The 10,146-nt window shown below is 44.2% G+C and overlaps 1 protein-coding gene across 1 annotated transcript; it reads right to left on the bottom strand.

Annotated features, from left to right (window-relative positions):
* Positions 1–475: 475 nt before the first annotated feature.
* LOC143528640 (follistatin-related protein 3-like) lies at positions 476–9,841 on the bottom strand. The gene is made up of 5 exons (XM_077024436.1): positions 9,555–9,841; positions 8,475–8,660; positions 5,236–5,451; positions 4,807–5,034; positions 476–1,826 (listed from the first exon to the last, which is right to left on the bottom strand). Exons 1-5 carry the CDS (start codon positions 9,628–9,630, stop codon positions 1,792–1,794), a joined length of 741 nt encoding a protein of 246 aa, XP_076880551.1. The 5' UTR covers positions 9,631–9,841; the 3' UTR covers positions 476–1,791.
* Positions 9,842–10,146: the final 305 nt, after the last annotated feature.

The following is a 10,146-nucleotide window of genomic DNA, read 5'->3' as shown; positions in this document are numbered from 1 at the left end:
ATGCAGTGTGCAGCCCGGGAGTGCCTCTCTCTGGACTGGGGGAAAACAGCTATTTCACACGGGGAAGTGAGTCAGTATCTCATCTCTCTTACCCAGCACGAGCTCGGCTGGCTGAAGGAACGCTACGTTTTACTGCACTGTCACAGGCCTGCGTGTAGCTATTGGTGGATAATTCCACTTGGTCAAAGCTTGAGGAAAAGTTCAGTCTGGATTCTGGGGTTTCCGTGGTTCCTCCGAGAGCTGTGTATGGTGCATGAAGTCACTGCAGAGGGCTGTGGGTTTCAGACAGCAATCAACAGAACTGGATAATTCAACCAAAACATTTTCTTAGTATACTGTGTTTTATAGTGGTGTGATAGAATTGTTATTCTTCATACTGCTATTTATAAAAATTACATATCTGTTGGTCACATCAAAAGCTGTCATATTAGTTCTTGTCACAGCAGATGGTAATGGATTACAAACAACAAGCAAGTCAAGAAATCTTTGTTTTAATCATTAGATAAATGTAAGTATTAAAATACAAAAATACGCTGATACATTAGGACATTTCACAGTAGATACTCAGGTACTGCAAAACAGGAAATGTATTTACAGGCATATACTGTAGGATCTGTGCTATCAACATAACTTGGACAAAGTTTAAAGATTACACAACGGAAATGCAAACTATTCGGTCACTTACTCACAAAAAACATAATACAGAGGCACACTAAATATCGGTCAGTGTAACAATGCCCCTCGTCCTAAAATAATACACTCAAGTAACCCACAAATGCACACACATAAAAAAAATATGAAGACCATTAAACAGTAGAACATACTGGACATTATTTGGACAGCAACAGCCTCCTCATAAAGCGGGACGATGGTGGACTGCGGCTGGTGAGTTAGGTGGGTGGCTCAGTACCGCTTTCCTGGCAGCACGCTCGGATCTCTGGCACCGGGCCCGCCACATCCCGCATCTCCGACAGCCCACGCTTCGGGTTCTGGCTGCCCCTCCATCACAAACAGCTTCCAGAGCCTGGAAGAATTCGGCCCCTTGGCTTTCTGAAGGAGGCGCGTTTGGGGAGGATGGGCGTAGAGCGGCTTTGAGGATATTTCTCTAAACGCCAAGATTTAATGCTGATACCTGTTATCCTAGTGCACATGGATTCTTACCCACTGCTTATGTATACAGTGCAGTGAAAGTGGTGTAAATCTTTTGTGACATTCGATCTTTAGACAATATTTAGACAAACCCATTATTAGCTTGTATTCAAACCTTCCTATTCACACAAGTCAAGGCGGTTTCGTGCGGCATGTTATACACAATAACATTACATTTAAAATGCTGGAAAATGACATTTTTGAATGTGATTTACTTTTTCACATGAACAAGTATTGACTTATAATGGTTCTATACATGAAAACTGACAATAACAATAAATATCTATGTGAAGACATCTGACCTTTTCTGGGAACATGCAAAACAAATGCAAAAGTAATTTAAATTAAACAATCTTTTGGAGAGTTAGTTTTCTCCAATAAATAATACTGGTAATGTATTTACAATATGCACATTGTGAGGCCCACATCTTATAATAGTCTTTGACAACTGTTTTAGTAAAACATCATACCAGATAGTGAGGCTGGCACACATTCCCCTTGAAATATGAACTGCATGCATCTACATATATCAGTGGTTCGTGTCAAAAATGGCGACACTGTTTTGGAAGCTGTGACTCGCCCACATACACTGCTGTCATTGGATGTACAGGAAACAAAGCTGGTCATACATAGTCAGTGTCCCTAAAACAGTGAATTCTCCTCACTGCCTTCCGTACCTGCAAGAGAAGAAAGAGCACGGAGTGAAACACTAACAGCGATTTGCATTGAAGGTGTATTGAAGGTGTTTGGGCCTGTGTACTTGTCTGTGTTGAAGGTGTTTGGGTCTGCAGCATATCTGTATTGAAGGTGTTTGGGCCTGGGTACGTGTATGTGTTGAAGGTGTTTGGACCTGTGTACGTTTCTGTATTGAAGGTCTTTGGGCCTGTGTACATGTCTGTGTTGAAGGTGTTTGGGCCTGCCTGTGTGTCTGTGTTGAAGGTGTTTTGGTTTGCCCGCATATCTGTATTGAAGGTGTTTGTATGGGCCTGCCTGTGTGTCTGTGTTAAATGTGTTTGGGCCTGTGTACGTGTCTGTGTTGAAGGTGTTTGAGACTGTGCACGTGTCTGCATTGAAGATGTTTTGGCCTGTGGACATGTCTGTGTTGAAGAAGTTTGGGCCTGTGTATGTGTCTGTATTGAAGGTGTTTGGGCCTGTGTACGTGTCTGTGTTAAAGGTGTTTGGGCTTGCCTGTGTGTCTGTGTTAAATGTGTTTGGGCCTGTGTACATGTCTATGTTGAAGGTGTTTGGGCCTGTGTATGTGTCTGTGTTGAAGGTGTTTGGGACCTGTGTACGTGTCTGTGTTGAAGGTGTTTGTGACTGTGTACATGTCTATGTTGAAGGTGTTTGCGCCTGCCTGTGTGTCTGTGTTGAAGGTGTTTGGGCCTGTGTATGTGTCTGTGTTGAAGGTGTTTGTGACTGTGTACGTGTTTATGTTGAAGGTGTTTGGGCCTGTGGACGTGTCTGTGTTGAAGGTGTTTGGGCCTTTGTACGTGTCTGTGTTGAAGGTGTTTGGGGCCTGTGTACGGGTCTGTGTTGAAGCTGTTTGTGTCTGCTTGCGTGTCTGTGTTGAAGGTGTTTGGGCCTGTGTACATGTCTGTGTTGAAGGTGTTTGGGGCCTGTGTACGTGTCTGTGTTGAAGTTGTTTGGGCCTGTGTATGTGTCTGTGTTAAATGTGTTTGGGCCTGTGTACATGTCTGTGTTGAAGGTGTTTGGGCCTGTGTACGTGTCTGTGTTAAATGTGTTTGGGCCTGTGTACGTGTCTGTGTTGAAGGTGTTTGGGCCTGTGTACGTGTCTGTGTTAAATGTGTTTGGGCCTGTGTACGTGTCTGTGTTGAAGGTGTTTGGGCCTGTGTACGTGTCTGTGTTAAATGTGTTTGGGCCTGTGTACGTGTCTGTGTTGAAGGTGTTTGGGCCTGTGTACGTGTCTGTGTTGAAGGTGTTTGGGCCTGTGTATGTGTCTGTGTTGAAGATGTTTGGGCCTGTGTACGTGTCTGTGTTAAATGTGTTTGGGCCTGTGTACGTGTCTGTATTGAAGATGTTTGGGCCTGTGTACGTGTCTGTGTTGAAGGTGTTTGGGCCTGTGTACATGTCTGTGTTGAAGGTGTTTGGGCCTGTGTACATGTCTGTGTTGAAGGTGTTTGGGCCTGTGTATGTGTCTGTATTGAAGATGTTTGGGCCTGTGTACGTGTCTGTGTTGAAGGTGTTTGGGCCTGTGTACGTGTCTGTGTTGAAGGTGTTTGGGGCCTGTGTACGTGTCTGTGTTGAAGGTGTTTGGGCCTGTGTACATGTCTGTGTTGAAGGTGTTTGGGCCTGTGTACATGTCTGTGTTGAAGGTGTTTGGGCCTGTGTATGTGTCTGTGTTGAAGGTGTTTGGGCCTGTGTACGTGTCTGTGTTGAAGGTGTTTGGGGCCTGTGTATGTGTCTGTATTGAAGGTGTTTGGGCCTGTGTACATGTCTGTGTTGAAGCTGTTTGTGTCTGCTTGCGTGTCTGTGTTGAAGGTGTTTGGGCCTGTGTACATGTCTGTGTTGAAGGTGTTTGGGGCCTGTGTACGTGTCTGTGTTGAAGTTGTTTGGGCCTGTGTATGTGTCTGTGTTAAATGTGTTTGGGCCTGTGTACATGTCTGTGTTGAAGGTGTTTGGGCCTGTGTACGTGTCTGTGTTAAATGTGTTTGGGCCTGTGTACGTGTCTGTGTTGAAGGTGTTTGGGCCTGTGTACGTGTCTGTGTTGAAGGTGTTTGGGCCTGTGTATGTGTCTGTGTTGAAGATGTTTGGGCCTGTGTACGTGTCTGTGTTAAATGTGTTTGGGCCTGTGTACGTGTCTGTATTGAAGATGTTTGGGCCTGTGTACGTGTCTGTGTTGAAGGTGTTTGGGCCTGTGTACATGTCTGTGTTGAAGGTGTTTGGGCCTGTGTACATGTCTGTGTTGAAGGTGTTTGGGCCTGTGTATGTGTCTGTATTGAAGATGTTTGGGCCTGTGTACGTGTCTGTGTTGAAGGTGTTTGGGCCTGTGTACGTGTCTGTGTTGAAGGTGTTTGGGGCCTGTGTACGTGTCTGTGTTGAAGGTGTTTGGGCCTGTGTACATGTCTGTGTTGAAGGTGTTTGGGCCTGTGTACATGTCTGTGTTGAAGGTGTTTGGGCCTGTGTATGTGTCTGTGTTGAAGGTGTTTGGGCCTGTGTACGTGTCTGTGTTGAAGGTGTTTGGGGCCTGTGTATGTGTCTGTATTGAAGGTGTTTGGGCCTGTGTACATGTCTGTGTTGAAGGTGTTTGGGCCTGTGTACATGTCTGTGTTGAAGGTGTTTGGGCCTGTGTACGTGTCTGTGTTGAAGGTGTTTGGGCCTGTGTACGTGTCTGTGTTGAAGGTGTTTGGGCCTGTGTACGTGTCTGTGTTGAAGGTGTTTGGGCCTGTGTACATGTCTGTGTTGAAGGTGTTTGGGCCTGTGTACATGTCTGTGTTGAAGGTGTTTGGGCCTGTGTACGTGTCTGTGTTGAAGGTGTTTGGGCCTGTGTACGTGTCTGTGTTGAAGGTGTTTGGGCTTGTGTACATGTCTGTGTTGAAGGTGTTTGGGCCTGTGTACATGTCTGTGTTGAAGGTGTTTGGGCCTGTGTACGTGTCTGTGTTGAAGGTGTTTGGGCCTGCACCGAGAACCAGCCCTTACTTCTGCAGTGGCCATAATGGCGCACTCCTATGGAGCGCCCAAAAAAGCAGGTGGCCCGGCGCAAATGGCAGGCGCTGGGGTAGGTGATGTTGTCATTGCCACAGATGGTCTGGTCAGTCAGCAGGGGCATGGGACAGAGGGCGGTGCGGCACATGACACAGTGGGCACTGTTGGTCTGGTCCGTCACGCAGGTGTGCGTGCCCGGGCACACCACGTTGGAGCATGACTCTGAAAACAAGAGTGGAGGAGATAAGCCAAAGCTCACCACCACTGTTTATTACAAAAACGTTTTTTCTTTTTTATTGTTTGATATCGGCTGATATCTTGTCTATGAACAAGAGGAAATCGCATGAACGGCCCACAACAATGAACAAAGGCAGAGCAAAGACCTTCAGACGCGAGGCTGGTGATTACAAAGACAAAACTCACTTTTGCACTCTCCCTGGTACATGATCTCCAGATCAGGGTGACCTTTGCAACGTGCCATGAGAAGAGCACACTCGTCTTTGTAGGAGTTGCCATCACTCCCGCAGACGGCGTGCTTCTGGGAGACGCTTGAGCAGTCCGGAGAGCACATGCACTGAGGCCGTCCGCCCTTCATCTTACACGCCTTCCCTGGACCACACTTCACCCCTTCACACGTCTCTGTGAGGAAGACGTTGTGGCAATGAGCGGCTCATTTGAAAATCCATTAATCACATTGCCTTCAAAACAAAGAAGTTGTTATTATTGTGATCAGCTTTTTGCTGTACAGAACCTCAGTTGGAACAAAACTAAACAATTTACGGTTAATTAAAACTTGTAGAAGACTGATCTTTCAGTATTTTTACTTTGCATTACAGTAATGCAATTATTATCACAACAGTACTGTACTGGTACTGTACAGCAGTAAGCATAGACATGCTGCACTATAGCAATTATCTTTAGCTCAGGATCTCCCTTACAATCTTTATGATATGAATGTTCACATGTACCAAATTCCCATGTAAAAGCAATTTTATATGCTGTTCATAGGAGTTGAACGCACTACTAAGTGACTCCCAGTATGAAAGCTCTGCCTCTTCTAGAGAGCCCATCTGTTTTGTTTAAGGGCATGATGTAAGGTATTTTAGGGTAGCAAATTCATGATGTAGTCACTCGCATTAAGGAATCCTAAATAGGGATGTACGGAAGTGTACAGATTAGTCAGAGTTGGAGTTAGAGCTCTGGGAATGCTGTGAAGCCCCTCTCCTGGAGACACCCATGTTGAATATCAATAAGCAAAGCCCAGTAGTCTGTATAATGTTATGATAACAGAAAAGAGTAAAGAAGAGGACCAAACAGTAAAATAGATATTTTTCTCTGCTCCCCCCTCTCTAGTATCTAATGTCACTGATTGTGTGCTAAGTGTTCAAAGCTTATGAGGACCAGACTTCTTTAGCATGTGGCAGCCATTTCTCTCTGCGGTAAGCTGGAATTCAGTCGTTTCTGCGGGAGGAAGGCAAAACAAGGCTGCGTTCCAATAAGCACTCGGAAAGATTGAGAAGGAGAGGAAAGGGGGAAGAAAAAGAACCGCCATTGTACTGAGCGCATTCCATTTCACTCATGTTACGGTTGCTCTGAAAGTCTAGTGTGTCCGCTGTAATAGTAGTGTCTTAGCTGGAGGAATAGTGTCTCAGCTGGAGTATTGTCTTAGCTGGAGGAGTGTCTCAGCTGGAGGAATAGTGTCTCAGCTGGAGTATTGTCTTAGCTGGAGTAGTGTCTTAGCTGGAGGAATAGTGTCTCAGCTGGAGTATTGTCTTAGCTGGAGTAGTGTCTTAGCTGGAGGAATAGTGTCTCAGCTGGAGTATTGTCTTAGCTGGAGTAGTGTCTTAGCTGGAGTAGTGTCTTAGCTGGAGGGGTAGTGTCTCAGCTGGAGTAGTGTCTTAGCTGGAGTAGTGTCTTAGCTGGAGGGGTAGTGTCTCAGCTGGAGTAGTGTCTTAGCTGGAGTAGTGTCTTAGCTGGAGTATTGTCTTAGCTGGAGGGGAAGTGTCTCAGCTGGAGTAGTGTCTTAGCTGGAGGAATAGTGTCTCAGCTGGAGTATTGTCTTAGCTGGAGTAGTGTCTTAGCTGGAGTAGTGTCTTAGCTGGAGGGGTAGTGTCTCAGCTGGAGTAGTGTCTTAGCTGGAGTAGTGTCTTAGCTGGAGGGGTAGTGTCTCAGCTGGAGTAGTGTCTTAGCTGGAGGGGTAGTGTCTCAGCTGGAGTAGTGTCTTAGCTATAAGAGCAGAGTCTTTGCTGAAAGGCTAGTGTCTTTGCTGTTAGGCTCATGTCTTAGCTGAAGAGTTAAAAGTCTTAGCTAGGGTTGCCACCTAGGTCTGACAAAAAACAAGGACACTCTGTCATACGCGAACGTAAATTGTTGACGGGGGAGGGGGGGTGTAAAATGAACACAGCGAGAAATAAAATACGGATTTAAAGTGTGCAGAAACTAAATCTAAAAGTCTAAATAGTCGTTTGAACTAACCTAGTGAAAACCGGGACATTAAATTATTATTATTTTTGCCAGGACCGAATATTAAAACGAAGGAAAACCGGGCCAAACCAGGACAGCCCGGGAAAACCGGGACAGCAACGTGAAAACCGGGATAGTCCCGGGAAAACCGGGACAGGTGGCAACCCTAGTCTTAGCTGAAGGGCAAATGTGTTAGCTAGTGTCTTAGCTGAAGAGCAAGTTTCTTAGCTATTGTATTAGCTGAAAGGTGTTAGCTAGTGTCTTAGCTGAAAGGTAAGTGTGTTAGCTAGTGTCTTAGCTAAAAGGCGTGTTAGCTAGAGTCTTAGCTGAAAGGTAAGAGTGTTAGCTAGTGTCTTAGCTAGTGTTCTATTTTTCCTAGTAAAGGAAAATAGTGGTAAGTATACCACTATTTTCTATTCTAAAGAATTATTCTTAAATCTCCCAGTAATGGAGCTTCAGATTACCTTGACACCTGAGTAACAAGTTAATTAATGTCTGTCCTATTACATGCACACACATGCACATGTATATGTATGTATCTCAGCAAACCTGCATACCTGTTCCAGATTCATAATACTGCACCATACCCAAAACAGCTGGATGGAATTAGAGAGAACATCTGGCTCAAATCCATACCAAGCTTTTTTTGTCCAGTTATCAACCTCAGAGTGGCCCCAAACTGTGTCGTGTGGATTAAGAGGTGCCTACAATGCTTTATTCTCAATATCCTCACCCTCTTCGTCTCTCATTCCAGCAGCACCTGAATCAACACTGGCCCTTGATCACCAACACGGAGACCAGTAGGACAGCTCAGTGGTTAAGGTGCTCAGCTAGTAATCAAAAAAGCTAACAGTTCAAGCCTCACCTCTATCAAGCTGCTTCCATGAACCTTATCCCTCATTTGTTCAAATTGTAATTAGCTGTAATTGTTAATTGCCTTATATAAAAGTGTCAGCTAAATGCCATAAATATAAGCAAGGTTTGTTCTTTCTGACCAACCCAAGTCAGTCCTACTAAGATTTAATCAAACGCATAAATGGCGACCTTTTATCATAATAGAAACCATTAAATGCGTTCAACCAATTATCACAAGGGAGTGCACAGCATGGCACACAAAGCCAAATATAGTCATTCCTCCTCTTGAGCCAGTAATTAAAATGTTTACATTGCGTTAAGTGGGTTATTGGAGAAGGACCTACCTTTGCATGGCTTGCAGGACACAATACCCAGGAAGCCCAGCAGACTGACTTCGTTGATGGGCAGACTGCTGTTGGACCAGGCTGTGTCCAGTCGGCCACTTGCGCAACACTCCTCCCTGGTCACTCCACGCATGAGAACCAAAACACAGCGCTGCTCCTGGCCCTGCTGAAGCCAACACATGCCCGCTACACACACACACACACACACACACACACACACACACACACACACACACACACACACACATTTGCATTCAATCACTTTCACAGTTTACCTAGTACAACACTAAAAAAATGTGCTGTTCATTAACGTCAACAAAACTGATTAAAGGGTCTTTGAATGTAGACATAAAAAACTTGTGTTTTGTGTTTTTGTGATGTGTGTGCTGAGACCAGAAGGTATTTGTAGCGTTTGCTGTTATTTAACCTAAAGGTCCATACAGACCCAGCTATAGTACAACATATGTGAAAAACAGGAGACCTGCTAACTTTTAAATGTTTTAGGAGTTAATTTCATCTGTATTTTCAGCACAACGATAACAGTTACATCATAATAATGAATTAACAAATATTTGTAATAGTATTTAAAAGTACCTCATTCATGGTGAAGTAATGATTGCAGAGTTCACAGAAGACAATTCTGCCCTCAAAAGTCTCAGATGTATCTGAGGTATGTTACTCAGACGTATACCAAAATGTATATCAACAACTTTACAATCCTAAAATGTGAACAAGTATACCTAGATCAACGAAAGGTTCGCTTATTTTATACTTATTATATTTTTGGCTATTCTCCATGGCCTGTTCATATGATAAAGTATGTCTGCACCTGTACACTATGGGTATCTCACCAGATGAAATTTTTAGCTGGCTGTCGTAGTAAAGTTCACTGAGTTCGACGTTTCTCATGGTTTTACAATGTTATATAAAAAAATCGCACTAGCTAACCTGAAGCGACGCAAAACCCACAGAGCAACATCTGTCTTTGAGAATTTCCCTAACGCAAAATAGAAATGTCTAAGGTATCCATCTAAAAAAAATCTAAGAAATACTTTAAACTATCAACTTCTACTAACTTACCGTTTGTGCGGTGTTTTCCAAGTATTTCACATAACGAAATAAGCAGCACACAGTGGAGCGCAGAAAAAAAGTTCATGATGTTCACAGAGGTTCTTCCCACAGTGTTATTCTGTTCGGAGTAATACAGTTTCCACACAAATGTTTAACAAAGGTAAAAAGCTGTGGTCAGATTTAAAGGATTGGTTGTTCCTGCCCGAGAAGCGTTGCCCTCGTTTACGTGAATGGGTTTGTTGTAAGTGATGTTGGTCCGCCTCTGTATAAATATATTGCATTGAGTGAATTACGGGGATGGGACGGGCGACGGAACCAGCCAGTAGCCTTCTTCAAGTTGACGGTGTGGGGCTGACTGGGTCACTTCTCGGCAGAAAACACCCACATCTAATTTTCATTCACACCGACTCCAAAGGACGTTTAATTGTTAAGTTATATTTGTTTCGAAACGATACATACAACAAAAAACGGCTTGAGTTTAGTTTAGTCTGCTGCATTCCACCCTCCCACTGATATAAACCCAGTTCACAGCTAATTAAACGCACAATGCTGTGTTCAGTTCAGGGCATTGCTTATGATAATAAAGTAGCCTCCTCAAGCT

Source organism: Brachyhypopomus gauderio, chromosome 12, assembly GCF_052324685.1.
Source record: "Brachyhypopomus gauderio isolate BG-103 chromosome 12, BGAUD_0.2, whole genome shotgun sequence".
Lineage (NCBI taxonomy): Eukaryota > Metazoa > Chordata > Actinopteri > Gymnotiformes > Hypopomidae > Brachyhypopomus > Brachyhypopomus gauderio.
The sequence above is the reverse complement of the archived record's forward strand: the minus strand, read 5'-3'. Positions and strand labels throughout refer to the sequence as shown.